The sequence below is a fragment of the Chlamydotis macqueenii genome, chromosome 2 (assembly GCF_036417535.1).
Source record: "Chlamydotis macqueenii isolate bChlMac1 chromosome 2, bChlMac1.mat, whole genome shotgun sequence".
NCBI lineage: Eukaryota > Metazoa > Chordata > Aves > Otidiformes > Otididae > Chlamydotis > Chlamydotis macqueenii.
The window spans coordinates 30,215,942-30,243,019 of record NC_141557.1 but is presented as its reverse complement, the minus strand read 5'-3'; the positions used below and the strand labels follow the sequence as shown (position 1 = coordinate 30,243,019).

Sequence of the window (27,078 nt, the reverse complement as noted above, 5' to 3'; positions counted from 1 at the left end):
TATAGATTTATTATATAGATTTTTTTTCTATTTTGTCATACAGAGTTGAAATATACAGCGTATTGTCACTTTTTAGTGTCTAAATTTTAGCTTATACTGTACCATTAGTATGCAGATTTCCTATTGATTTTAGTTGAATTGTCCTTATAAATTAATGGTATACTTTAACCCTTTATCTGAAGTAGTTTTATAGCAGTAGGTCCTGTGACTGTAAGGTAAATAATAAATTAGTAGCAGTGGAATGCAAAAAGAAAGGATGGCTTATTCAGGAGTTGCCAATATTAATATTAATACTAATTGCAAATTGTAATTTTTTTTTTTTTCTGTTGACAAAAAATGGAAACACTCTGAATCATAGCTGAGTGTTTGGAAACTTTGTTCATGGCAAGCAGAACATGGAAGCAGTGCTTTCAAATAAAATCTGATATGAACTGGAGGATTTTTCAAGATAAAGTATACTGCGAGGAAATAGCGTTTTGGATCTGTATGATCTATGGATTGTCATAGATTTACAAATATTCCAGTGGAATTTTAGGAATATTTGGTATTACAAATATTCCAATGGAATTTAGGAATACAAATATTAACCTATTAACAGTGTATTTCTAGAGGTTTTAAGCACTGTGAATCTCACCTGTGTAACATGCTCAGCATATCTGTTGTTCATAAACTATATATGGCCTTAATACAAAGAATATCCCAAATTTTCCTAGCAGAGATACAGTGGAAGAATTTAAGTTCTCTTTTTAAGGTCATATTGCAAATAGCTTAAGGTGCGTCTGTATTGTTAAATACCTTAATTCTTGGTGGCTCAACCTGTAGGCTTGATCCATAGAAACCATCTTCTGCTCTGCATGTTGTTTTCACATGTACCAGACTTTGCGTGCTGCTGTCCATTCTACAAGTCTTGAACATGTAAGAAAGATCCCTTGTAAATATGCAGGGTACTTCCTAAGAACTGAACAGTGGTGTTCTGTAGTTCAACTTTCGTTTCTTTAATGATCCCAACAGCAGAAGTTGTTTTAGCTCACAATTACATGAGGCTTTATCAGTACAACCCATTCCTCAATGCTCAATGTATATGTATTTTTTATCAGTATATCTATTGACACTAGACATGTATGTCTTGTGAAACTGTTCAGAGAAATGCCAGGAGGCAGTGTGAAGGACATTAGACAGAAATGGTGTGGAGGAAGCATACATCTCCACAGGTACCATAGCTTTACAAACATAATATGCTTTCAAGTGCTGAAACTTCTCTCCACTATTATGAACAGAAACTCCAAGAATTGTGAGCTGTGGGGGTTTCTCTTATCAAGATTCTCTCTAGGTTATTCTTTGTCTGTTCTTTCCATACTGATGTAAGTTTCAAGAATGCCACACTATTCTTTTGTATTTTTGCAGTAATATGATTAATTATAGTCTTTTTCCGATGTGCAGTTCTTGGACACTCAGGCTTCTGTGGAGAGTGACAAGCCTTACAATTTTCAAAGTACATGTGCTGGTGAAAATGGAAAGTGTGTTCAGCACTCGTTTGTGTATGTGTTTTTAAGAATGAATTCCGCAATTTCTTCTCAAAAGGCCATAATTTTCTGGGGTGCCACCTTTTGTCATATGCAAGATTAGCAGTACAGAGGTTGCAGGTGAAAGTATAGAAATGCAGCAACTAATATCATCTTGGTAATTGTATTTTAATAGATTTTTAATTATTTACAAAAGGTATGCAGTCTAGTAATAGAAATCCAGTGGCCAGTCAGTGCAAGCAGATAAGGGGATGAGAAAAGAAATATAAAATATTAATTTGGGCTCTGTAGTTTGTGTCAGAAGTTTTGTTGAGTTGTTTTTATCATTTTTTTGTTGTTTTTTCTCCTAGAGTGTGTAAATCAGCAAAACCATTAATATTTAGCAGGGTATGAATGGAAAAGAATTGCATGCCACACCAGTAGTGCAGTTTTTCAGAGTCTAGCCAAGAGCACAGATTGAGCCTTTTCACTACCCACCAATACATATGTAGTTGGAGAGACTTTGTTTACTACAAAGGTGAAACAGTTGTAATTATACTAGCGTCTATTTTTAAATGACTGATTAGGACTACTGATTCACGTTAAAAGAATAAAAAAGTTGTAAGCACTACTTCTCTGTATTGGGTAAAGATCAAGGAGATACTAAAACTTGCTTTCATGATAAATGTATTACATTCTTTCAACCCATACATTACAATCACAGAGGAGGAGGAGGAAGGAAAACCAAATTATTTGAAGTTTATCACTGAGTGATTTAATGGTTCATCCCTATGGAAAATGTGAATGCTTAATGGTACCTTTGCCAGATAATATTAGCTGTCATGCTCTGAGCAGCTTTGGTAGAAGGCATGCTAGCAGGGACAGTACCAGTCTCTGAGAACTGTTAGTGTTAAATATTGATTTACACTTAAACAAGTCTGCTATGTAATTCTCAGGCAAAGAAAGGTATTTGTATAGATTTTCTTAGCCTATAACTAATGAGCTCTGAAGGTCCCTTCCAACCCTAATGATTCTGTGATTCTATGAATAATGGACCTTTGTAGCTTGAAACAGTGTAATACAGTAAGTATCTCCAATCTTATATTACAGCTCTTAAGAGTAGCGTAATATAGTGGCAAAAAATTGCTGAAGTGGTAGAGAGGTACAGCACTTAGCTTTTTTTCCCTACAGTTTGTGATCAACTTGGGAGTAAGATGGGAGATGTAAGGGAAGGAAACCAATCCATATAACAGTTAAATACGTTATGCTGTAAGTTAAAAATTATTTCTGAACTTTACTTTCTAATTGCTACGAATTTCTTCTCGCTTCTCGTATTCTTTCCTGAAAACTGTGATAAGCTTTGCTGGTGGAATTTATTGGACTGTAACAGCATTTGCTGTGGATCTGTTATGGTGGGATTGTTGACTGTTGAACAGGTCATATGTTATCTTTCCAAAGGCAGCTAGTAAGGCAGTTTATAAAGTGGATTCCTTGGTGTTTGCTGTCAGTCAAGACATTACAGTGTGCTGAAGCCACCTGTACATGGACTCTCTTCTTACTCCTTAGAAAACAGATGTGGGGGTGGAAATGAGCGGTTTTGAAGGGTGATGTTCAGATTTCAGAGCTCTGACAAACTGTCCCAGAAAGCAGAGACAGAGTGAGCTGTTCGTAGGCTTCTGGTTTTCATCTTTAGCCTTCTAACAGTATTCCTACTAAAGCTTCAGGCTTCTTTCTGCTCAGCAGTCTGATGCAGTGTATGATCAGCTGAGCAAACTGCTTTGAAATATCTTGGTAATGATGGATATACCCACTGGAATCAAGTAATGATACAAACTTGAAAGTATATATTCTTTCTGAATATTATCAAAAGGCAGCTATTCTTGTCTGGGTAACTTCACAACATGTTGGGAATACATGAAGCAAGTCATGCTTGCAGTCTGTGAAGAGTGTATATTGTTGGATTTGGCTGATTAGATACTTCAAATAATAACCCTCTGTTTCGTTTAGTTGATCAGAAAGCATTTCTAAAGCAATATCACTATTGAATAGTGGTAGATGCAGCTGAGGACTCTGGATTTGACTGATGCTGTAACCCCATCATAGAAGGCCACCACTATGTTATACTATGTTGAGATGACAGAGAAGAACCTCACCATGCATACAGATCATCTCTAGGAGGCACTAGAATTAGGTTCACAGACACAATTAGCTGTCGGAGTGCTTATGTGGAAACCTGCAATTGCACCCTGTTGGAGGCACTTCGGCAGGGTAGTCATGGAGTGAACCTCTCACATAATACAATGTGTTTGGTGGATCTACAGTTAATGTGATCATTAAAGGAAAGTGATAATGTTTGTCTTTTCTTTGAAACTCAGGTTTGATTGTTTTGTGTTTTAGTCCGTGTTTTTTTTTTAAATGAAATAATGCTACTATGTTTTCTAACTAAGTTTCCTTTTTGTTTCCTTTTTAGTTATGTTTCGCTTATATGATACAGATGGGAATGGATACCTGGATAGTTCGGTAATTTATGTATTTATGTTATTTCTGGATTTTCATGCATTATAAAAATATGTCATAACAGCATACCTATACAGAACTACATTAATCCAAATAAAGTTTATATTTATCCTGCAGTAATAGGAGCAGTATAAACTATAGTTGAAAAATGTCACCCATTTTGAAAGTAACTCTTGAGTTTTCTTTTCCGTTAAGCTGCCACTTCTACAACTGTATAAATTTTCAAATGCCAACACTGCTATAGTGGAGTCCTATTCTGGAGTCTTCTGATTTTTAATCATATTACTGTAGGGAACACATTAACATGATTTCTAAAATTCTAGTATGCTACTGGGAGATGTCTATGAAAGCACCATTTGTAAAGATTTCATTAAAAGGGGAAAGTATGAGAGTCACACAGTGGATGTATGTGGAAAGAATCAGAACTTCCATGTTGTTATTAAGAATGACGGAACAATATTAAATACAAAGTTTCAAGGAGTAGCTCAACCAAATGTTTGAAGGAAAACCAGAGATCTAGCAATCATTTTAAAAATGTTTGGGTTTTTTTTTGTGTTAGCTAACAAAAAGAAGTATTTTATTCTCAGCTTTCTTTTTTCTTTTTTTTCCCCCTTCTTTTGTATCTCCCTGAAGTAAAACAGTGTAGAGTGGATTGGTAAAGAAGAGGTGATTTCCATAAGTGACAGGGGAATAGAGAAGCTAGGTTACATAGAAGTATAAAGTAAATACTGTATCATAGTTTTAGGCAATACAAAATATTAATTAGATAACTAGTGTGCAATAAATACACATAAGAATTCAGAATGATTCCAGATAAGTATTCAAGCATGTTTGTAAACCAAATTGTATATATGAATATGGAAAAGCATTTGTTGTACACGATCACTAGTGCTAAAGGGAAATGACAACACTGTAATGGTAAGAAAATATCTCTGCATTAGTTTGTACCATCCACTTTATGCCTCATTTCCATTAGAAAATTGTGACTTATATAATCACTGTCAAAAGAATAGCTTGATAGAGTGCTGGAATTTGGAGGACCTTACCTCTTTGTACCATAGGGTGGACTCAGATCATGAAACCAATGCTCAAATTATCAACTAGGAAGGAATCTATTGCTACTTTCAACCCAGAGGCTGTCCTTTGGCTGTGGGCTGTATTTCACCTCCCTGCATGCTTTACAGTCCATGCTCGATGTTTTGCTAGTGAAGCTGATTCGCCTAAGAGTGGAAAGCTCCCAGTGTAAAGAACATTCTATTAGGAACGTTGATGAAACAGTGTTAATGAATGCAATATGTTTGAATTATAACTTACTTGTGGTAGAATTTATCTTTATAATATCACTTTAAATATTATCTTTTTTTTTTTTTTTCATCTATAGGAGCTGGAAAATATCATTGCTCAAATGATGCATGTTGCAGAATACCTTGAATGGGATGTTACTGAACTAAGTCCAGTAAGTGTCCATTTTATCCCAAGTTTTGAATGTTGCTAGGGGTGGTGTTTAATCATTTTGTGATACTTCATGTCAATATGTGATTCTATATATTAGTAAGATAGAAATAATAGTAGTCTGTGCTCCACTATGACACTGTCAATTAGCACTTTTATGAGCCTTTTTCTGATGAAATCTGAGCTGTGAAACATTCTTCAATGCATGTAGTAATTAACATTTGTAACACAACTGGTTTGTCTCTGAAAATTCCTTAAAAGTAACTACCTTTTATTTGTATTGTACAAAGTAAGTACACAAGAGGACACAAATTAGTTCTGGAACTTTGTTTATAACAAAATGTAAATAGGAATACGACAGTTGATTTTCTGAACTATCAGTACTCATGTTAGTACAGATGCCATACAATATATTTTCCTTACTTTTTTTTTGCATGCGGATGAGGGAATTGGAGATCTGCACATGTTCTAACAATAAGTTGTTGTATTAGAATATGGAATTCATGAGATTTTTCATTAAACCATGTAGATTCTTCATGAAATGATGGAAGAAATTGACTATGATCATGATGGCACTGTTTCTCTAGAAGAGTGGATCCAAGGAGGAATGACCACGATCCCACTCTTGGTCCTCCTTGGGTTAGAGAATGTAAGTATTAACATAAGAGTGTCAAGTTTCTGTTGCATGTCATCTGCAGCCCTCAGGTTAGTTTCTCTGTGGCCTGTATAAAGAATTACTTTTCTTTATGATTGCTGAGTGACATGCAAAGAACAGAAGCATGTCTTCAATGTCAGAGGTACACTAGCGTGTTTGAAGCAACACCAAATGAGCCAGCTCTGGAGCTGGAAGCCGTAAAAAGTTGATTAATTTATCCTGTTAACTGCATGTTGTTAATTCCTAGCTGCAGTAGTATCTGTTAAGAATGTTTTATTGCTAGTGTGTATGTTACAGCTAGCTTGGAGCAGTGTCTAGGCTTCTCAGCATGGTGCTGTGTTGTGTGGCCTAACCGTACCGAGTCACAGAACAATCCAGGTTGCAAGGAACTTTTGGACATCAACTGGTCCAGCCTCTTATTAAGTGCAGGGCCACAGATTGAGTTATCCAGGGCTTTTCCTGAATAAGTCCAGTGAGGTAGATTGTACCAGTTCTGCGGCCAGTCTTTCCCAGTGATAATTGTTCTGAAGGGAAAGAGCTTTTTTCTTGTGCACAGATGGAATCTCTTCTGCAGCAGTGATTGCCCTTTTGCTCTTGTCCTGTCGTGATGCATCCCGGTGAAGATAGTTCTTCCATCTCTATAACTACTTTAATAAACTATACTAAGTAGCAATATCAAAGAGAACACTTACACCAAGGATAGTGTTATGAAAGAAGAGCTTATATTCTGTACATTTACAACTTCACATTAAAGATAAAGCAGATGTAATATGATCAGTTTTATAACCAGTTCAACACAGCTGTTTTATCAGTGGAATGTTGCCAGTGCCACCTGCTGTCCTGTATTTGAGGTAATTTTGAGCATGTGTATCTTAGCATATGTTTCAAATGCTTTTCTGTTATTTGAGAGAAAACATTTCTATTTAACTTTTTTCTGAAGTCTTTTTCAGACGTTGAGGTGAAATAATAATATTTATTTTCCCTGTGTACTGCTATGGCCTGAACTAAACCTAGACTGCTGTACTTGTTCTATGGTATTTTATTTGTACAAAGAATGGTCAGACTGAGACTGAGACTTTCCATAGGGAAATAAGCAACATAACAATGCCTTTTGCAGAAGATCTAAAGTTCTTGCAAAATCTTATAATGAAATTACCAGATAAGTATCTGAATTGAGGATAACACTCAGTACATTTGGATCACTAAGTACTGATGCCCTAATGCTGTATGTGTGACTGAGTAACAAAAATGTTGAATTACTTCCTTGTCATCAAACAACAAATCTGTCAGGCTAAAATCCGTTATTTCCACAGAAATACTCTAAACAAAGGGCAGCAAATGCTCTAAAGCAATCAGTATAGCAGGTAACTGGTAGTCATTTTCAGTACAGATTATTTTTATCTGACAGGTAGTGTAGATATTCTTGGAGTATTTTTCGGTGTCTATACTTCATTCTTTCTAAATTTAAAACTCCTCAAATTCTGTGATAAATTTACGCAGGTACTTCTGTAGAGGTTTATTTTCTTATTAAAGCAAAAGCTGATAGAAAGAAGCTATGCAAATGTATATTATCAGACCTTTTATCCTTTTGTGTATTTTTACTAGGTATTAGATAATTTATCTTGCTGTGCATAGCTTTACTGTGGAAATAATTAAAATACTTAAACAGTGATCAAAATTTTGTAGCCTGCTGTCAGCATGGGTCAGACTGCTTCTTTCATCAAGAGTATTCCCAATGCTTTGCCCTTAGGCCTCCCCTCACTAACAAAACCACGACATTGTTGAAGAGACATAAATGCAGAGTTGTGAAAAAAAATTTGTAATGGTATGCAAAATATCTTTTTGATCAATAAGCATAGTTTTATTAGTTGAAAGTTGGAGTAAATTGAATGGAGTGGCTTTTAATACTTTAAAATATTTAACTCTACTGTGAATGAAGTCCATTACCTACAGAACTGTACAAGCTGAATTGCTGGCCATCTGTTAATGATTTAATAGGAAATTATGCCCTCCTCTAAAAGGGCTCCCATTTTTCTTTTAATATTTAAAAATACTCTTGGTTTCTTAAACCATTTGCATAATATGTAGAGAAAAGCCGGATTCTAAAATTTTCCATCAAACCAGCAAAACATTACTGCTTCTGTTTGTACACAGTTCTAAATGATCAAATCTAAATGTATTTTATGACATTGAAAAGTTAAATCAATAAAGTTAAAACTCTAATGCCTGTCCATCGTTATTTTGTGTAAACTGATAGCATGATTTTAATGGTTTTACGGCATCTAATGTATTACCCTTTCATTCAGGCTTTTCATTCTAGTGCATCATTCATGTCAGTGGAATGCTTGAAAAAAATTAAAGAAGCATTTGAGTGAAATATGTTATACAAAAATAAAAATTAGTGTTTATGAACAGTGGGGTTGAGATAGCTTGACCTCTGACAGATTTGTGATCTTTGTCCTCCGACTTCATCAGTATTCCTCTTCTGAAAGAGAAAGTATTATTGGGTTGTTACTTACAAATATTATCAGACAGCAGTTCCCAAGTTAAAAGAAGTAACAAGGAAATCTGCCTGACTTTCCTTCTGCTCTCTCTCTCTCTCCCCCTTCCCCCTCTGCCATTTTTCTAGACTTTCATGAAACTTCTAGTGCCTACTCAAATGTAGTTGAGATTACTAAGTTAATTTATAAGTTGCTGGAGCAGTTTAGATTCATGGAGATAAAGGGACAAAGAGCATAAATAAGTCTAATTTCTCTAAGAAATCAACATAAATATCCAGTTTATTTTATTTATTTCCTCCTAAAACTTGAGTTTAGAGGTGCTGTGAAGGTAGAACTTAGAAATGCAGAGTTTTATCTCTGGGAATGTTCCAGGATACAAAACAATGTATTCTTATTTTGCTGCTTTTCAAGGCGATTCATGTGCTAAACAATTTTTTTACTAGATAAGGAATTTAAGTAAGAACTGAATTGGTTCTTGTTCTGTAGCAGTACTGTGATACACATACTATTTTGAAATTTGTTTTTTTGAGAAAAGACCTTGGAATTGTGTATGCGTATAATCTATTTGTACTTGGATGACTCCACTTTTTCCACTTAGCAGTGGCTGAATTTGTTCTGTTCTGCACCTACTGAAACACTTGTCTTTAAGACCCATAATTCTTACTCTAAGATGTAGTTATGCCTCTTTTGTGGAAGTTGTTCCAAGAAATTATCTCATGAAAAGCGAGAGTTTAATGAAGAAAATAAAAATCAGGTAAATATAGAGGAAAATGTTATTTATATGGTGTAATTTTTAATAATAAATGTATGAGGTACGTATTACTTCTTAAGGCAACGGTTTGTTTCTTTCCCATCTGAACAGATTGGATAGGGATGTTCTTGCATTACTATTTCTGGTTGATAATTATGCCTTTGGGAACTGGCCTATTGCATACTAGTGACCATTAGGCTATGTATTCTACTCCTTCACAGTAGAAACCTTCAAAGTTTCTGACCTTTTTATTTCATTCTGCATTAATTTAAGTAGATCAGCATTGTCAGCGAAGTTTGAGAATTACCCCATTGACTTTCCTATCATTGCTTATAATGCCCTTTGTAATCTGGGCATGAGAAGCCACTTAGTGATGGTTTGCTCCTAAGGGTTTTTGTCAGCCATGAAGATTGTATTATGCTCTTCTCTAAGAATTCCTCACTTGTACAATACAATGCCAGCCTGTTTTGATAAAAGCACTTGATTTCTCTTCTAAGATAATTCCATGCCAGATATTTTTGGTCTCACTTCTCTTGTAACAGATCATTACTAAATGTTTGTGCAAAAAGTAGGTATAAACTGCAAGTTCATTAGTGCTAGGTTAAAAAAAAAAATCCTATTTTAGGAGCGGAAAGTATTTTATTCCTTCTTCATTGGCCACTAGATGTCACGTTTGCACTGCGTCTGGTACTGCACGGTTGCTGAAAAGCTGCCCTAAGGTGAGAGAGAAGTTGAACAGTCAATGCTTTGTAAGTCATTAATAATCTGAAACTAGGCCGCTATGCCTTTCTTTTAAATCACCAGCTGTAATTTTCAACCCATTTCACCTTTCAACTCAAGGTAGATCTCAATGAGACAAATACATTTGTGTTTAAGTGTGACTGTTTCAATTAAATCAGAAAGAAATACTCTTACAAATTTCTTTTGGCTCCTCAAGCAGTAAATTTGATGCTATTACACTCAAAGACTTTGAAAGGTAACTCTTTTTTTAAGGTTTTTGATTAAATGTGGGATGGAATTCTCGAGTGTGGATCCACACTTGGGAAATACTGTTGCTTATATTGTATATTGCATTATTTTTGCCTTACTTTTTGAGCTCTGATCATGTGAAAGTGGAACTAAACAGGGGACTTGCAAACATTTGCAAGTCTAGTGTGGGATTTGTTGCACCATGAGGAGTTTCTCTCAAGCTGAAGTCTGAAATGACTGTTTAATACCTAGGCAGTTTGGTAGTTTATTTCATTCGGTGAGGGATGAGAGCGATCTGGCCTTTTGTTTTCCCCAGTGATATTTTTATAAGTCATGTCTGAAGTCTGACAGGTGAGTTTTCTAGAAGGCTGAAGTGCCGGTGAGCCGTATGGTGTTTCCATATGTACAGAGGGCAAAACCAAGCCCCTGCTAGAAGAAGCTGTAGCTTACTTTCTTTGCCAGCTCCTTGCCAGCTGGGAGGCTGAGCCACCCTAAGTGGTAACGGGAGCTCTTTTACCAGTATCATTCCAGGGCATTGCCAGCAGAGGGGGTAATGGTAATGCTTTGTGAGACCATAGCAGGCGCTGCTAAAAAAGGGCCCATCTCTTTTCTTGACAGTGCTGTCTACTTTTGTGCTGTGCTAGCTCCCACTTCTTTACAGGAAGTTTGCAAATGCCTTTCCTTACCAGTCCTGCCTTTCCTTTTGCCTGTCGATTGGTAAAAGCCCAGGAGAAGTTAGGAGTAACTCTAACCTGTTCTGTGTATAAGGTGTAAAATAAATGGTATATTATGCAGGTATACAAGTTTACCGTTATTTAAAATGTAATTTCTGCAGTGTTTGAGTCTTTGCAGATAACAGATGAGTGCCAGTTTAGGGACAGGGAAACATGGTAGTGTGGCTGATTTTGAAGCTCATTTAAACAAATTGATTTGCCTTCCTGTGCTCCCTTTTCTAGGCTGGCATTTTCTTACGTGCATATTAATACTTAAGCATTAGTACTATCCTGGATGATCAGAGTAGTACACTGGTGAGTGCATGGACAAAGGCTGAGGAAGTGATTTCTTTTATTTTTTTCCTTTCTCCAGCACACACACAGAGAAACACACAAAATATCTCAGAACTTAGAAGTGAGGAGCCCTCCTGAGTAGCATATCTCTTGAATAAGGTTACTCCCTCGCCAGTTGAACCAGAAGCAGCTTAGAACCTCCTCTCTCTGAGCCAAATTGAACAAAACAAATCTGAATTCTTTGCTGAGAGACAGCAAAGGAATATAGAACTTAACTGTGTTTGTATTAAAAGCAGGTTCTGTGTGGTTTAATGGACACTCTTCTCTCCTTCCTACTGACTGAACAATACCCAAAGATCAGTCATAAAAATGTCTTCAAGTCATATAAATATTTTAAAAATAAATTAAAACAAAATAACAGTAGGCAGCAAAAGAATGACTTAGCAAACTCGCTAACATCCTTCTCCCTTAGTTGCTTGTTACTGACTCTTCTCATAGAAAAGACTGAGCATGGTGGTATTTCAGATGCTCTGTAGCTGTTGTAAAAAGGGATACTTGCTAGGATGAAAATTTATCAGTGATTTCATTGCCTTCTTTAAGTCTCAGAATCTTGAGTTTTGTGCTTGAAACCTTACGATCTCTTTGGCTACTGTTATTTACAAATACCTAAAAAGTTAAAGTTAGTTAATATTAAACCAGATCAGAGATATGTAGCTAAAATCTGTGACTGCAGAAAGTTTTCCACTAATTCTAAGACTGGCTTTTTTTGGGGTTGACTTTCTTTTTAAGCTCAGATCCTTTTGGCAGTCAGCTTACAGTCCTGACCCTTCTACCACGGATTTGAGAGAACCGTTGTTAACAAAATAAATGTTAGTATTGTCATTATGTGCTAAAGCCTGCGTATGGCATATGGAGGCTTCATTTTCAGTGATGTATAATGAAGTGAGGAAGAGATTTTACTGTACCTGCCCTGCTCTGAGATCTTCTTAATGACTATTTGTTTTTAAACTCTTTCTCAGGATATGGAAGCAAAATGAGTGAATGTCAGTAAATGCACTGATGTGTCAAAATTGTGGATTTTATTCATACTTAAAGACTTGCGTTGAGAGGACTTAGTTTCACATTATGTCTTTTTTTTTCTTTGCAGTGTTTTAAAAAGTTATGTGCATGCATAATCATGTGCAGCACTTTATTGCTTATTTTTGGCAGTGCACAAGAGCAAAAATTTAATTTGCTATTTTCCAAAAGTGCATTGTGTTTATGTAATGAATTTGCATCGGTTGCAGTCTGTAACACAGTTAAGTGTTTTAATTGGCAGAACACCCACATCAAGACTTGTTTGTTTTTCTGATAAGGAAAATGCCAGCTAAGTTAGTCCATATGTTCTGTTCAAATAAGAAGCGACATATTCACATGTAATGGCCATTCTTTAAAAATAAAGTTAAAATGAAAAAGTAACACAAAACTAATGTGGAAGAGAGGCAGGTTTATGCATAATTATGAATTTTTGTTAATTTTCAGAAGTAGCAAGTATTTTGTTAAGGAAAGCTGGTCAGCTTTTAGGTGCTTGTGGTTTATGACTGTTTCTGTTGATGACATGAGAAATGTTAAAGTAAAAGTATACATTGTTTACTGTTTTTTTCTCAGAAGGATTTAAATGGTCTTTACTGTCTAGTAAATAATTGCCTACTTTCAGAAGACTTGACACTCATATACTATATTGTAGTTTAACAGTACTTTAAAAATGTGTGGAATATGGTAGTAAGATGGAAAGAAAAATAGACGTTACAGAGCTCTATTTAATGAAATACATCCTCTTCAGCTGCCAGTCACGGAGCTTGACGGGCTTCTAGTGCTCTACAGCTGCAGAATCTATTTCTGCTTCTTCAGGGGAAATAGGAAAACTTACACACTCTTCACCAGCCTGAGAATCCCACATTAGGCATCTGCTCTACTCTTGCTGCAGAAAGGGGACTCTGACATTGCGCAGCTGTCAGAGATGGCATTTGAACTCTTCCTGATGATATTGGGGGAACTCCACTTAGGCTCTGATCCTGATATGTCGAAAGAGAAAAAATATTCCAGCTGATTTCAATTCCTTCTGTTTCTAAGTAATTTGTAGGAGATATTCAAACTTGCGTTTTGGCTAGGACCTGGCTTTGAACCAAATTTTCTTAATTTCTTGGAGTGCTAATTTTCCTTCAGGAGTGTTTTTTGGGTTGTTTTTTTTTTTTTTGGGGGGGGGGTGTTTTGGGTTGGTTTTTTTTTGTTTTTTTTTTTTTTTGTTTTTCCTCTCAAGGATGAAGACTTCATCATCTTGGACTTGTCATTAATGGCTAACTCTTAGAATAGAGCAATACTGATTTTTAAGGACGTAACTCATGCAATCCATTCTAATACAGGAAGAAACTGAATTTTTATTAAAATTTATGGCCACTGACTTACATTGACTGTCCTTATCAGTGAAAACCATCATATAATTGAAGATCTAGTCAGGAACATTGTATATACATGATGACAAATACTTTTGTAGTTTGATGTGAGAAATGAGAAACTGGATGTGAACCAGCTGTTGACGTGGCTTCTGATTCCTTTAGCTGTGTGACAATTCCTTTTTGGTCATGAAATGACCAAGAAGACCACAGTGTTTCAGTAATACACAATGAAGTACCAGACTACTGCAGCCTATTTCCAACTGCTAGACGTTAACTGCCTTTATTCCATTGGATGTTATATTTGTTTAAAAGAATATATATATCAAGTGATATGATATTAATCTAATTTTTTAAATTCAAAACCTCTAATGATTGCAAAAAGGAAAAAGTCTGATGGCTGCATTTGCCAGGCAACCTGGAATTTACAGAATTAATTGAACATCTGTACCAAGTGCACATCATTAAAAAAAACTTGATAATAACAGTGAGGCCTCAGAATTATTCTGTTAAGAAGAAAAAGGAGAATTGTGTAACTGAAAGCTTACTTTCATAAACTTAAATGGTTTGATAATATTTTAGATGTACACCTGAGTTACAGCTGGAAGTGCCAATCAGTTGATCAGTCTATTTATGCAAGATTTGAGTATAGTGCTGCAGCTAACTGAAAAACTAGAGCTTAAATGTAAGGAATTCAATTTTTAGATAAGAGGTCCAGGATGTAAATCTCACCCTTAAATACTTGTTTTCTGATAGACTATTGGCAGTAGATAAACATAAATTAAAGCTGACAGTAGATATTATTGTGGTGCGGTTAGATTTCGCACTTCACATATGTTGATACTCTATAGTTTTAAAAAAATCCTTTCTATTGTTCCTTTTGGGGAGTTTTGCCTTCTAACCTGCAGCACCTTTATTTTTAGAATTACTCTAGAACAAAATTTAGTTAATTTTAATGCTAGTTGTAATTTAATATCAGCCTAGATTTATTGCTAGCATTGTGTTGCAGTAGTAACAGTAGCCTGATGTTTTTTCTCAGTCGTTTTTGAAACACATGGACATCCATGAGCTTCTGAATAATTTTCTTATATTGTATCATTGCCTGTGTATTTAGAATGATTATACTGTGATCTGGTGCAGAGTATTGAACAAAGTAACAGCTTGTCTTTTACGTTCTTGAGTCAATCTCCAATTTTTATTGGCACTTACGTATTTCATTGTTTATTTTATTCAGTGAAATCTGTTTCTTTTATGCCCTGTGCAGAATGTGAAAGATGATGGGCAACATGTATGGAGACTGAAACACTTTAACAAGCCTGCCTACTGTAATCTTTGTTTGAACATGCTAATCGGAGTAGGCAAGCAAGGTCTCTGCTGTTCTTGTGAGTATAAGCATTTCGGTGTCCGTTTGCATACATGTATAGTCTTAGAAATGTTGTGCTCGCTACATAGCAGAGAATTGGTAGCTTCCCAGTACAAACCCATTGCCAGCGCAGGAGTGTCTCCCACTTTGTCTTCTGTGCTTGAGCGCTCAAGGTTCCATTTTTTATTTTTCAGGATATGAGGCTTTCCAAACTGTTGTTTGAGGGAGTTTTCCGCATTATAGTAGCTCTCAGTGTTAAATCCCTTTAGAGTTTTTGTCTTTTTTTTTTCCTTCTCTTAGCAAGTATGATGCTTAAGTTTCAACCTTATATTTTTGTTACTCCTCTTTTGTATTTATTAATAATTATTCATATTCTTTAATAGGTGTTGACTACCATCTAAGTCCCATATTTGTTTATTCAAATAGATCTCAGTCTTGCCATCCTTTCACATCCTTTCACACTGATTATGGATTTTAAAGGTAAAGGAACACAGAAAAACTTGTGCATCTAATTTGACCTTCATTAGACTGTTAGATACAGTCACTGCGGTTCAATTCCTTGAGTTATATATATGTATCTCCTAATAATCTGTGTTTGACCAACTCATAGCCTGTATCTTGAGAAACCAAATATTGCTAAAAGATACCTCATCTCTGTTTGAATGTTTCAAGAGATGGATGATCCATATCTTTCTTTTATGGTGTGTTCCAATGATTAATCATCTTTTTTTTTTTTTAACAAAGACCTATCTTCTGATTTGAATATGTCTGGTAGATGGTTCCAATGATTGATTCATGTTATGCCCTGCTCCACTAGATTAATGACATCTTCAGTACCCACTGTATTCTTCTCATGATGGTATCAAGTCACCTTTCGTTGTTCTTTTTGATAAATTAATCGGTTTCTTGGTGTAACTTATTTTCTTCATTTTTGGTATGAAAGGTAGCCCATCACAGCTGATTAGGACCTTTCTGCCTGTGCAGTTCTATTGATTTAATTAGAGATTAGTCTGAATTAATGAGGATTTTAGAATCGGCCATTTCTCTCTCCTCGGTGGGCCACAGATCTCTTTAAAACATAATTCAGATGTAAGTCTTCCATGTATGGGTTTTCATATGATATAATTTCATTCACAATACTATGGACAGAGAGAGATACATTTATTAAAATTCAAACAAATAGAAATTTCATAACTTCAGATTAATAAACGCTGATGGCAGTAACTGGAATATATATATAAAATGCTGAATTGACTATTAGATATTGAACTGTTACATTTTTTAATCTTCTATTATGTCAGACTGATGTAAACTTAATCCTTGTGAGGAAATATAAGACCCATATATGTTAGAAAGAGAGAATTCTATTGAGCAAATGAGGTAGATTGTGTTCTTCAGTAGTTATCAGGAACATATAGATAGTTTTATCGAGTAAGCTGCCCCCAAAAGACCAGCCTTACAAGAGCTGTTATATTCTCTGCTGCAATGTACCACTTTAAAATGTATTTGTTATTGTGCTTGGCATTTATTTGGTGAGAACAATAGTCCTAGACTATTGTTCTGAGGAACATCCACATGCTCCTTTCATGCAGCACGGGGCATGAGTCTACTTACAAAACTATCATGCTATTTCCTTTTCTCGCTAAGCTGCTTCTCCAATATATTTTGAAAGCCTTGCTATAGATTTCATTATTTGCATTTTAGATTGTGTGGGAGTAAAAAAAAAAAAAAAGGAAACTGCAGGGGGCCTCACCATCCCTCCATAGTCCAATCAACAATGTTACTCCCTGCAGTTTGTCTGATTAATGGCTGCGCCTCCCACTGGGTTTGTGTAATAGGTGCAAGCAAGGTGTTTAGAAGTACTTTGTGCTTAATTGCTCTCGAGGTCAAAAGCGTGAGACACACACCATGCAGGGAGAAATTCATTCTCAGTTTTTAATAGTTGACTCTGTTGAATGCAGGTATAAGCTTTAGCATTATTTCCTCATCTAGGCACAGTTGTATAGTTGAAGTCAGGAGAGCTTTGCATTGTACCCTGACATTTGTATGTTTTTCAAATGCAGCTAGTGTGATCTTTACAGACCTGGTCAACAATAGCAGTTACCTAAAACTGATGTGGAAGGGTTAGAAAAAAAGACTTTTCAGGAGGTGGTATTTGGGAAAGTAAGAGCTAAAGTTGGGGTGATTACATGGAATGCATGAAAACAATTACTCTCTGAAAATGGACTAATCAGCCATTTAAGATTTGTAAATCAATAGAAGGAACAACATAAACTCATTGGCTTTTATTTTTGTGCTTGCCAGCTGCTCTCATGCCTATAATTTGTAAAATATAGATTTCTTTCTACTACCGAGTGACACCAAACCATTTGGCAGTCATCAATTTGTCTTTAATATTTTTGTCATTTGGGAATTATTGTGAAAAAACTTAGTGAGCTCTGATTTAGTTAAGCATTTCCTGTTATGCAATGATAATGCATTCTTGGATTTCTCACTTGCATAATATTTCCTGTTCTAATTGGCCTTTTGTATTCCATGGAAAAAGCAGTCTAGTTTGAGTTTTCATTGACTGATTGGATTGATTATATAGAGATGGCATGCTGGTAACGTTATTTGTTTAATAAAAATGTAGTCAGAAATACCATTGCATCAACATCTATTAATGTGTTGGTTTTTTTTTCAGTTTGCAAATATACAGTCCATGAACGCTGTGTCTCAAGAGCTCCTGCATCTTGCATCAAAACATATGTGAAGTCCAAAAAGAATACTGATGTAAGTTTGGGGTAGCATTAACTTTACCATGTACTTGTTAGTTAAGTAACTCTGTATATCCACGCTTTTCTTTTGCAGGTAATGCACCATTTCTGGGTAGAAGGAAATTGTCCAACGAAATGTGATAAGTGTCACAAAACTATAAAATGTTACCAAGGCTTGACTGGACTTCACTGTGTTTGGTGTCAGATCACAGTGAGTATGCTATAGTAAAACCTTTAGCACAGGTTAGAGAGACAACAGTCTGCATCGCTTTTTCATAACCTTGTAATTTAAAAGATCTCGTACAGTTTTGTCATCAGGAATTGATAGCATCTGTTTAAGAAATTGTATGTGCAGAATATTCATAGGAATCCTTAATTGTTGCAACCAAATATGCTTAAAGGTGTACTCTGCTTCAAGACAATACAAAAATTGAAATAATGAAATAATACATGTCATTCCAAAGAGCAGAATTCCCAATCTGCATTACAGAAAGATTATAAAAGAGTTTTTACTACCAAGAAAAGTCAAGGTCACTGTGACACTAGGGCAAAATCCTAATTTGTGGTGTACTGACAGGCAAATTAAATTGAGGACATCTGCTAGGATTAAGTGATTTTAAGTGTCTGGGAATAATAGCAGAGATATCTTGATAATATACTAATCTGTGCACCAAGTTGAATATATACAACTTCTGTACGCATCTTATTCAGCAGGAACCAATAACTGGAACTAATGACATTCAAGGAACACTGCCCTTATAAGTGAGATCTTCATGCTAGAAGGAGCAATGCCAGTATTTCTGTTCCTAGCCAGGGCAGGATTTAAATCTAAAAAGGGAGAGATTCAGCCTTCTTCTAGGGTTTTTGCTGATACCATTATTATTATTATTGTTATGGAACAGCAGTTGTTTGTTCAGTGTTTTAAATAATACTATGAGACTGAGACATTAGTGAATGTTTGTTTTCAGTGTACAAGTTTGGATGTTTTATGACATATTTTCTTAACACAAGAACACAAAATATTAAACATCATCAAAGAAAATAGATCCAGGATACTTTCAGTGATAAGCTGTTATGGTTACTTAAAAAACAATATTTTAGAAGAAAGCAAATATGTAGTCCAGATTGCTGTCAAAATTTGGATAATTTATGTAGAGAATAAAACACCCATTCCAAAATTTTTGCATGCAGATAATCAAATTGAGGCAATGGCTATCTGTGCTTAGATAGATAAATTGAAAGTTCTACTTTAGATATAGATATGTTTATATTTGCATAATATGTGTATATCATTCAAGAAATACATATTATGTAGGACTCCCTCTTGAAGTCAAAGGAAGCTGCAAATTCTATAGCTCCTCAGAGAAATTATTTTCCCATTTTTTTCATGTGAATCTGGACCGGATTTGTAAAAGCCTTTTACTTCTTGAAAATACACATCAAGATTTAGAGAACTTCTATAACAACTGAGATTCAGTGAGGAAATAGCAAGGAATTATTTATAATTTAAATCACTGTGAAGGGAGAGTCTAAATTATTTTGAAAATATCTTAGGTGCTTGTGTGCTTATTTAAAAGTTTAAGTATCTGTCAGCATTCCAATTAAAAATGAGCCTATATTCTTTGAAAATGTTGGCACTGAGGGTTACAATTTCGCAATTGTATTTCCATCAGTAATCTAAAGATGTTTATTTTGTGTAAAAATAATATTGTATTTTCAAAATAACTTTATTAATCTTTTTATTTAATTTTTATGGTTCAGGTATAAATTAGACACAGAAGTGAAAAATGATTATTTTTAAAGTTTTAAAAATACTACAAATTATTTTTTTCTCTTGCAATGTATATGGCAATATATATTCTGTATATTCTGTTGCAATAACTTTCTTTGCTAACAGTAATAGCTTTATTACTGAAAAAAACAACGTTTTAAATTTCTAACAGTTGCATGATTTTTTAATGGATATTCTGAAGTTATATAATTATCACATCCTTCGTAAATTTTCAACTCCTTGTACAACAATGCATTTAGGGCTTGTTACCGACATATTTTTCTAATGTAAGAGGATGCTAGTTATTACACAACTAATTTTGAGCCTCTTTCATGTATTTTAAATAACTCTCCTTCTTACAACTTAGTAGAGTTATTTCTAATGTCAAATCTCTGAATAAAATCCCCAAATTAATGATTTTTTTTTTTACTAGGGGGGCTTGTTATACTGAATTCTCTGCCAGGCCCATAATTCCCTCTTCCATATACTCTATAGTTATCTACCAGAGTCTTGTAAATGTTTTTTGTTTTTTTTTTCCCTTGATTCCTCTCCAGCAAATAGACTTTTTTTTTCCTCTTTTCAGGCATCTGATTGTGAGGGAGATAATATTCTAAAGGTTTGGGATAAGGGAATTTTGGGGAAATGCATTTAAAATTTGCTGAAACATTTTTTTGAGACAAGATCCATATTGTTTAATTTCATTTTGTCAGTCTTATTTTCATTAAAGCCGCATATCTTCTACCATTTCTATTGCCTACTATGTGCCAGTTCTCTTCTCGAAGATCAGGAGAGACTAATAAGAAGATTAAGCTTTTTTTTTTATATAGATAAGTTAGGATGCCACTGAGTAGCAAAGCTCCTAATTACCACCGAATGTGTGAAGATACTTTTATTTGATGTAATATGGCCTAGTGTGCATTAATTATGGTACAAGTAGCCTTACCACTGAGGCAGAGAATTAGCATGACAAATGATTTAGATTACAGGGATACCAAAATACCCTCACAACAGGGCTTTAATACTCAGGGTAAATCGAAACTAGTTAAACTTTTGTTTTCTGTTGCTAAGTAACTGCCTGGAAAGGTAACTTTGCTGTATGAATGAATATGGACAAGGCTAATATTAGGTGTCGTTGAGTTCAAAATTCAGAAATGTTATGTCAACATTAACTGTACTAGATAACTGTATGAAGACCATATCACCAGTGAAACTTATATACATCAGCAACTGGTACTGTAATTTTACTGGTATTGTAGTTTTAGTAGAGTTCATAGTGACATGGTTAAGTCATCTAAGGGAAAATGAATCAGACTTTGGAAAAATGTGATTTAAAGATGCAGACATTGAATTACATATTTTGTAACAGCTGTTGAATTAGTGCTGTATGCTACCTATTAAACTAGTTAAATCACTTGTTAAATAAGATTTTTACTTCAAAATTTCTGATGTTTATTTTCCTTTAATGCAAATACACATCTTCTCAAGAAATAAAATATTCCTCTCTATGGGGAATGAATGAGTTACCTGAAGAACTTAATGGACAGTTTATTGAATCAATGCATAAATAATAAACTTTTACCAAATTTCACAACATAAAGTTGTATTTTGTTGTGGCTATCTCTTATCACCACTTCTGTGGTGAAATCTGCCAATTAAATGTGAATGCTTTGCATGATTCTGGCACATGACTGTGCCTTTGTACTGTGTGGTTTGATATATATGTTGAAATATTCTATTTAGAGACATTTGAATTGAGTTAAATCCTAAAATTTCAAAAAGAACTCCATTGCTAATGCAAAATATTCCAATAAATATAGCATTATTTGTTGGCATTTTATGTTGTTATATACACATTTTTCCCCTTCCACCTTTTTAACAATATGGAAGTAAGCCAATGCTCTTCCAGTCAGCAGACCTGAGGATATTCTTTCCATATTTTCAGAATAGAATTCTTCTCATTGCTTTTAGGAAAACTGGATGAACGCTAAGAATAAATAGAAAAAGGAGAGTAATTCAGGTTCCTCAGCAGTCGATGGAAGCCTGAACCTTTATTCAATCAAGACCAAAATTTTCACTGTATACCTTAAAGCTCATAGATAGTCCTACATTATTCTCTTATACTTCATATATATTTTCATAGATATTGCAGCATCATAATTTACTTGGTAGTGACTTTATCAGCTTCAGGTAGAAAGCAGAGTAATTCCAATAATACCAAGGGCTGCCTTGAGTTACTCCAGGTTGCTCACTAGTAGTAAACAGAAGTTCCTGGCTCAGTGCAAGAAGCTGTCTTATGAAATAAAGGTTTTGGTCACCACTAACACAGTGCTGATGTTTCTGTACTGCCATGCAATGTTCTCATTTTGTGTCCTGGACAACAAATGTAATTTCCAAACTGGGAAATATTTTAATCCACTGTTCTTTGCTTCAATTTAAATTCATTGGTTTTATCAATTGTAAGAGGCTTTCCACTGCATTGTATTTCATTTTCCATGTAGTACTCTAGTAATAATTAGATTAATTTAGCATATATAAATTCACTCCATTCTACAGTGCCAATTTTCTTAGACTGTAGTGGTAAAATGTCTAAGTTGAATCTTCTTTTCTGTCTTCCCATAGTTGCATAACAAATGCGCTTCACATCTAAAACCTGAATGTGACTGTGGACCTTTGAAGGACCATATTTTACCACCCACATCAATCTGCCCAGTAGTATTGGTGAGTTGTCTGTATGTTTACTTCAGATGTAATCCTCTGTCACAGGTAACAACTAAAATGATGCTGGTACTGACTGCAAGATTATTTTTTAAATTCACAGAACTGTGTGAACCGTAAACACAATGGGTAATCCTGGCTGATGACTTTACAGGCAGAAGCATGCTTTATCCTCTGCATATTGCGTTTTCCTTCACGTGAGAATGAACTTTCTGTAGAGCATATTATAACTGAAGCTGACTCAGGTTTTATCACTTACTCAGATTGTACTTACCAGAAACTGTATAGGCAGAACCCTTCTACATTTTACATCTTTTATAGATCCAACTTCCCAGAATAATGAAGTTATTCTTATGGACAGTTTTTGCTTGGGATGCATATTGTATATCTGCAATGCTGAGGTCTCTGATCTAAGCCGGAGGTTACCTAGAATGATGACACTGGTCTTGCAGTAAGCTATGCATCAACATTATGGTATATTTTATTCTGCAGCAGTGGACAGTAAATTTCTCTGTCCACAAAAACAATAACTCAATTCAAGGAAAATAAAAATGCATGCTGTGTGCATAGGTTGTATAGAAAAGTGCTGAGCAGTTTATGATGAAAAAAGAGCTTCAGAATTAACTTATGTATTCGTATATTAAATTGGATGTTTTATGCCAACGAAAGTCATGGCATCACCATATTCATAACAGAACAAACATGTGGACTTCTTAATTAAATGTATTTTATAATAAGTAAGGAATTCTTGAACTTAAGAAAGAATTATTTATTGCAGGAAGGAAAAACAAGAAAATATACTTTCTAATCTTAAACCTGTTTCTGATCATTAAGAATAATGTTCATGTAAATTACTTGTTTTCTGATTAATCCTTTGGGCTGTTTGTTTATAAATCTGCTAAGGCATGGATGCTAGACTTTCACCCTCTACCTGAGTAAACTGGGACTATTCCATTGCTCTCAGTGAAGGTAAAGCAATGGAAAGCTGGCTTTAATATTTATGAAATATTTCTTAATATTTGTGGAAAGTCATAAGAGTAGTTTTGTTGTTTGTCTGTAATAGTATTTTGATATTACCTGGACATGTTCTGAACAATAATTGTAAAATATTATTTTAAGTTTGTTGGATGATTACATCCTACATTACATTATTTAATTTTCAGGATTTTAGGTCATACTATAAAAGTTAACATGTAGAAATTATGATTTTGTTATCGTACTGCTTTTATTTTATTGTTATTTATTGTTTGTTATTCCTATAAACTAAATAAAGCTTCCGCATGAAATTTCATCTTCAATTATATTTGTGTAACATTTTCTTTTCAGGAAAGGAAGAGGTACAGAGGAATTAAGTTGTTTTTTTTTTTTTTTTTTTTCGTTCCACAATTGGAGTTTAGTTAAGTTGTTTAGAGGATATATAAAACCACTCTAGAGTCAAATCACCCTTGAATAGGTTTATTTTCTCTGCAAATTTTGAAGGCATAAGCATAAGTAAATATATTTTGCTGTATCCGAATCATGTTTCAGTATTACATACTAATAATATAGCATAAAACATGTATTTCAGCACAATATGTATTATTAGGAGTGGAAAAATATCTTTTGCTGTGATTTAATGGGAACTTTATAATTTCGTAGTATATTTGTTCATCTAGTAGTTTCTTCTGAAAATGCATTAAAATCCTGAGTATGCTTACATTACAAATAATACATCAGTGACCTAGCTAATAGAAATTCTTCCTAGAAATTATTTATTACAGTGTATGTATTATTTGTCTTAGTAATTTCTTAATTAGTTTCTCCCATTTCCTGTTACGGGGATTCCTTTTCAGAAACATAGTGTTTCAGTGTGTGTGAAACCAGCACTCTCAATAATGACAGCAAAACCAGTGAATATATCCATGTCAAAAATTGTCTAAAGATAGAATAATAAGTGTATCTGTTAATAGAAATGATGTGTTCAGACATCGAATCTGATAGACCTGACAGTGGAAGAGTCTTTCATCTGGAAAAATGTTCAAAGGCTTCAAAGATTAGCTGAGCAATGATATTCTTGCAATGCTAAATATATGTGGAAGGTAAAGAAAAGCAGATAACAACAATGCTTTCCATACCAGGTTTATCCTTGAGTATTTTGAGGTATTAGAGAAGAATATATCTCCTTCTCCCATAGTATAAGTTTTAGGAGTTGTGGGAAAATAGCAAGTTGAAAAATCTTGTGTCTGATCTCCAAAACATTTTGGCCCTTCCTTCCATCTGTAACTTTGGAAGTCCAGACTTCTTTCAGAAAACTGTCAGAGTTCATCTCAGACCAAGATGCCTTCTCATAAATTTTCCTTCAAGAGTACATCCTTCATAATCTTTTCTCTTTTGTGGAACTACGGCCATTCATATCTTTACCTTTCTCATCCAGCATATCTCATTTCTTCTGTTCTCGTGAAGTCCAGCCTTCACTATTTTTTGCAGAGATAAAGAGAATATTTTCATAAATTGCATTTCACAGCACCATGTATTATACCAGAGCTACTAAACTTGTCTCTCAGCTGCAATTTGTTGTTTAGGTCCATATCCTCTCAGTTTTTTCCATTTCCTAGGTATTCATTGATGTCCAAAATCACTGCTGCAGCTGTGAAGAATAAATTTTAGAACTACACTTCCTGCTTGTAGTTTCACAAAGGGTGACATTTCTCTTCCCACTAAACATAGCCGTCTCAGCTCAGGTGACTATTTTAAACTAGTCATTTAGGGTCTTTTTAGACACAAGAGAGAGTCCTCTAGAACGGTGTGGCTGGCGTGATCCTCTCATACTGTCCCTTCTCTTAATGACTGGAGAGATAACCTAAATGCCTGGTCATCTGAAAGTTAGGTGGCTGATCTAAGTTAAATAAAAGGACTCTGATCTTCAAAACTGCACAAAATAGAACTTCTCAAACGTTATTCCTAAATATGATAAGCTACATTCTCAGGTGAAAAAGAAACCGTGGAGAAACTCACGTAGTTGGTACTGTGTATATCACTAGATTCAGTACCATATAAAGATGTTTAATATCTCAATATCATACTTTTCAATGTTTTGGTAAAGTCAAGTCCATCAGCTTCAAAACTAGTCCTTTTTACTTTTCTGTTTACCGTATACAAGACTTGTACAGTGAAGTTTTTTGTTTGAGTTAAATGAGTTTTGTTATAAACTGTGTGTGCAGATCTCAAGTGATAGTCTTTTAATAGATGTCAGATACACTTTAATGTTACCCTCTTTTATTTCGGTAACATTTTAATTAATTCATACTGATTGAATAAATGTACATTGAGACTTGTTTCCTAATGAGGGCACATTTAGAGGAAAGGTTTTGCATCATTCTGATATCCTGTGGGTAATTATATTCTAATTATATGGTGGGGGAAAAAGTCTATAACTCAGTGCTGATATTGTTCATTGGACCCAATTAATTACATGCACATAATGAAAGTTCATGATAAGGTTGACTGGCAGTGAGTTTAAAAATCTTTAACTCAGTTGAATCCTAGCCTACCAAGAGCACAGAATTACAGAACCAGGTTAAAAACTGGATATTGGAATGAGATGAGTGAGTAGTGAAGAAAAGAGATTCATCTCTCTTTATGTTACGGTTTCTGTCCCCCCTGCCTCTTAGTAAGGCAGAAGAGTAAGAATGCTAACATACATTTTGGCTTCTTCATTTCATGCCTTCCTTTACTTTACTCCATTTATTCGTGAACATACAGGGTGTTCTAATTCGTATTTAAGTTCATAAAAAAGTGAGTACATTTTTCTGTTTCCCATCAAAATAGGTATAGCATCGGATAATGACAAATCAACCAATAAAAGCCTACTATTTAATAAATGTATATTTATTTAATAATGTATGATGATTTTGAGTCTCCAATTGTTTATGTGAGTTTTACAATTGGTTATTTTTTACTTAATTTCTAACATTGGTTTTGAAAATAATTAAAACTGTTAATTGTGGAATAAAAAGAAAAGGAATAAATTGTAAAACATAAGATACCTTGATTACAGTGTGAGCATTACTACATGGCAGATATCACTGTCTCCATAGTAACCAGTTTATTTCAAAGGGGGAGGGTCTGCTATAATATTGAAGACAAGAAGTGAAAGAAATAAAATTTAAAATTGCATACATTTCCTTATGTTTGACTTTCAGCTTCATTGTTCAGCATTCTGGGACAAATTGGTCATCAGGATAAAAAGTTTGAAATAACTCACTTCTTGTTTCTTCTCTTATAAATGAATTTGGCTTTTCTTTTGTCTAGTGAAGGTGTTTATAACTTTTAGGACAAAATCATTTAAGTATAAATTCTATTCATACAAATATGGAATAGAAAGATAATTTAGTATATATAAAATATATAGAGGTTTTTTTACATCATAGAGTAAATTTGTGTATGTGCATCTAATGTAAAATACCATCACAAGTCTAATTGACTTAATTTAAAAGATAAACAGCTATTTATTTTAGCGGAGGAAATAGATTTGGGTTGGGTGTGAATTGGTTGTCATTTTATTGTACAAGTACATGAATGTTCACATATATTTTGTTTATAACTGGTTCTATTTAGGAATGTAAAACAATATACACAACAGATTACAAATGTTTTAGCTAAGCAATGTGCCTTATACAACTAAACAATGTATGATATGATCTGTAGC

The 27,078-nt window shown here is 34.4% G+C and overlaps 1 protein-coding gene across 5 annotated transcripts in view; it reads left to right on the top strand.

The window, feature by feature from the left end:
• Positions 1 to 27,078, top strand: part of DGKB (diacylglycerol kinase beta) — a 359,718-nt gene that overhangs the window by 97,111 nt on the left and 235,529 nt on the right. For all 5 annotated transcript variants that reach the window (XM_086741529.1, XM_086741533.1, XM_086741530.1 and 2 more), the window contains 7 exons: positions 3,973 to 4,022; positions 5,401 to 5,475; positions 6,001 to 6,120; positions 15,051 to 15,168; positions 17,833 to 17,921; positions 18,000 to 18,116; positions 22,296 to 22,394. In XM_086741529.1, the coding sequence (XP_086597655.1) occupies positions 3,973 to 4,022; positions 5,401 to 5,475; positions 6,001 to 6,120; positions 15,051 to 15,168; positions 17,833 to 17,921; positions 18,000 to 18,116; positions 22,296 to 22,394 (668 nt within the window). The remainder of the gene's footprint in view (positions 1 to 3,972; positions 4,023 to 5,400; positions 5,476 to 6,000; positions 6,121 to 15,050; positions 15,169 to 17,832; positions 17,922 to 17,999; positions 18,117 to 22,295; positions 22,395 to 27,078) is intronic.